The 2,458-nt window shown below is 51.3% G+C and overlaps 1 protein-coding gene across 1 annotated transcript; it reads right to left on the reverse strand.

The window, feature by feature from the left end:
• Positions 1-1,073: 1,073 nt before the first annotated feature.
• LOC104488125 (G-protein coupled receptor 26-like) lies at positions 1,074-2,406 on the reverse strand (the record flags this gene model as incomplete). Its single annotated transcript, XM_010144383.1, has 2 exons — positions 1,739-2,406; positions 1,074-1,206 (listed from the first exon to the last, which is right to left on the reverse strand). Coding segments are annotated over exons 1-2 (801 nt in total), but the record flags the coding sequence as incomplete, so codon positions are not given.
• Positions 2,407-2,458: the final 52 nt, after the last annotated feature.

Genomic DNA, 2,458 nt, shown 5'->3' on the forward strand with positions numbered 1-2,458 from the left:
GTTTGTGTGTGTGTGTGACTGTGTAAGGTCAGTGTGCTAAAGCTGTCCAATTTCTGCAAAGCGGTGTGGCTGCAGACCTTGGCAGCTTGGTAGCAATCTTGAGGAAGCCCTCACCAGGGTGGTTTTGCAGACTAGAGCACCTTCCTCAGAAGAAGTTAGTACTCTTCAAGGCTGTCTTCAACACACTGCAAAGTGGGAAATATTTTAAAAAAATCCTTGTGAAAGATATAACCCATTTTAGTTTAGAGATGAAAGGCTAAATCCTGAGGTGCTGCAATTCAGGATAGTTACGTTAGCTTCCAGCTCACTGATATATGCAAGATTTAAACATAATAACCATATGTTGTATGGAGACTATACAAGTACAAAATGAGAATGATGCGTGACTACTTAAAACAGTGCAAACCACCAGAGTGTATGCCAATAGGAGTATGGTGTTTCCTATACATTTTAAAAGCCTAATTATTGGTTTTCCTGGAAGATAACTCTTACATCTCATCACAAGGCCCTGCTTCACCATTAGCAATGTATTTACAGAGATTAATGTTTCTAGGCACAAAGCTTATCTGACTAATTATCAGGTCTGGATAAATTAAAATTATGTTGCCTCATTTTGCAATAGCAGCAAGCTTGGTCTTTTGCCTTTAAAGGAAAAAAAAAGTCCTGAGATAATCAGGAAAAACTGTCTGCTTTTTCGTCTGTTACTCAAATTGTGCTAATAAGGAAGGGTGGCGAGTCTTTTAAACTGCTTTCATCTCCCACTGCTGTGTAATCAATTCCTGGTACTTGCCCTAAAAGCCTCTTGCTCTTGGCAGAGGCTCCCAGAGCTGGCTGCAATGATGGAAGGAGAGCCAGAGGCTGCTGAGGCTTCACCCAGTGAGCTGGGAGTACGGGCAAGGTCGGCGTGTGTGTGAGTGTGTGCTCTGTCCCGCAGACCTGGCCCCGGGACTCCGTCAGGCTCCAGCATCCCAATTTTTTGGCATCCCAAAATTAGCTGTAGCCCAAACACCGTCTCCCCCCTCCCCCGGCCACCTGTGCATGTGCTGGTTTACCGGTCCTGGAAAGCCCCTCACCCCAACAGGCGATACTAACCTGGTGATAATGTAGGGACCAAAACAGATCACGAACGACCCTATAAAAATACTGATTTTCTTGGTAGCCCGCTGCCTCCTCCGTTTCTGCTCATTAAGACAGCGCTGCTTCACACTGCAAAGGGAGAAGAGCAGTCGGTGGGTTAAAACAAGAACCGAGGAGGCGAGATGGGAGTCCGGGGGAGAGGAAAAGGATTCGCTCCGGGCCCGAGAGTCCCTGCCCAGGAGGGGCGGGTAGGGCAACCCTTGCGCCGGCCCGAGAGGAGAGTAGCTTCGGGGGAGTGGGATGGCAGCCCCGGCCCGGGAGAGTGGCAATTCCTGGGGGAGGGCAGCCCCTGTCCCGGCCCCGGAGGGTGGCATCTCCCGGGGGAGGGGAGGGCAGTCCTAGAACCGCCGAGCCTGGGAGCGGCTCCCCGTTAAAGGGAGTTCGGGCAAGCGGGAGAACCCGGCAGCGGGATTAGCGTTTAAACAAAGCAGGCTACAAATGCACAAGCCACCGTTTTCTAGCATTATAAGCAGCTTCTGAAACATGTGGCCGGGGCAGGCAGGAGCGCAGGGAAGGCTGCTGGGGAAGCAGGACAACCTTTCCACCCGGGGTACCTACCGCAAATGCCCCGGGGCTCTGAATACGAACACGCACGCATTACCTGGGGTGGATATCCACCAGCAAAACCAGAGTCTGCATGGTAATAATGTCTATCCGCTTGCAGTGGAACCGGGCAACTTTCAACACCTTTAAATAGGTGAAACACAAGATCACCAGCGACAGCATGAAACTAGTGGAGTGAAAGACAATGGTGAACACTGTAAACCTTCTCCGCTCCGTCTCTTCCTTCAGATGCAAGGTGCAAGAGGCATAAACGCTGCTGTAATCTAACCACGAGTAGAACAAAGATACCAAAGGGAATGTGAGGGAGTGGAGCCACGAGTAACCCATCAGTATCACAGCGTCCTTATACCGCATTTTGCTGGTGTAGCTTAAGGGGAACACCACAGCAATCCATTTGTCGATGCTGAGCGCTGCCATGCTCAGCATTGTGTTGGAAGTCAGGAAAGTTTCCAGGAAACCCACCGCTTTGCAGACGCAGCCCCCGAGGGGTTGCTGGTTCCTCAGGATTCCTAGCAGGGTAAAAGGCATGTTCAGGACGGTGAGGAGCAGGTTGCAAAAGGATAAGTTCACCAGGAAAACCCCGGCGACCTGCTTGCGGATCTCCGTACTGTAGATGAAGCATAGCAGCACCAGGAGGTTGGAGAGCAGAGAGACAACCAGCACCAGCACGAGGAGCAACGCCAGCAGCACGCCTGCCAAGTCCATCTCTCAGCGGATCGCCTGGAGCGAGCGAGGGCAGGAGGAAGGGGGCATCCAA

Source organism: Buceros rhinoceros, unplaced genomic scaffold, assembly GCF_000710305.1.
Source record: "Buceros rhinoceros silvestris isolate BGI_N320 unplaced genomic scaffold, ASM71030v1 C13078628, whole genome shotgun sequence".
Lineage (NCBI taxonomy): Eukaryota > Metazoa > Chordata > Aves > Bucerotiformes > Bucerotidae > Buceros > Buceros rhinoceros.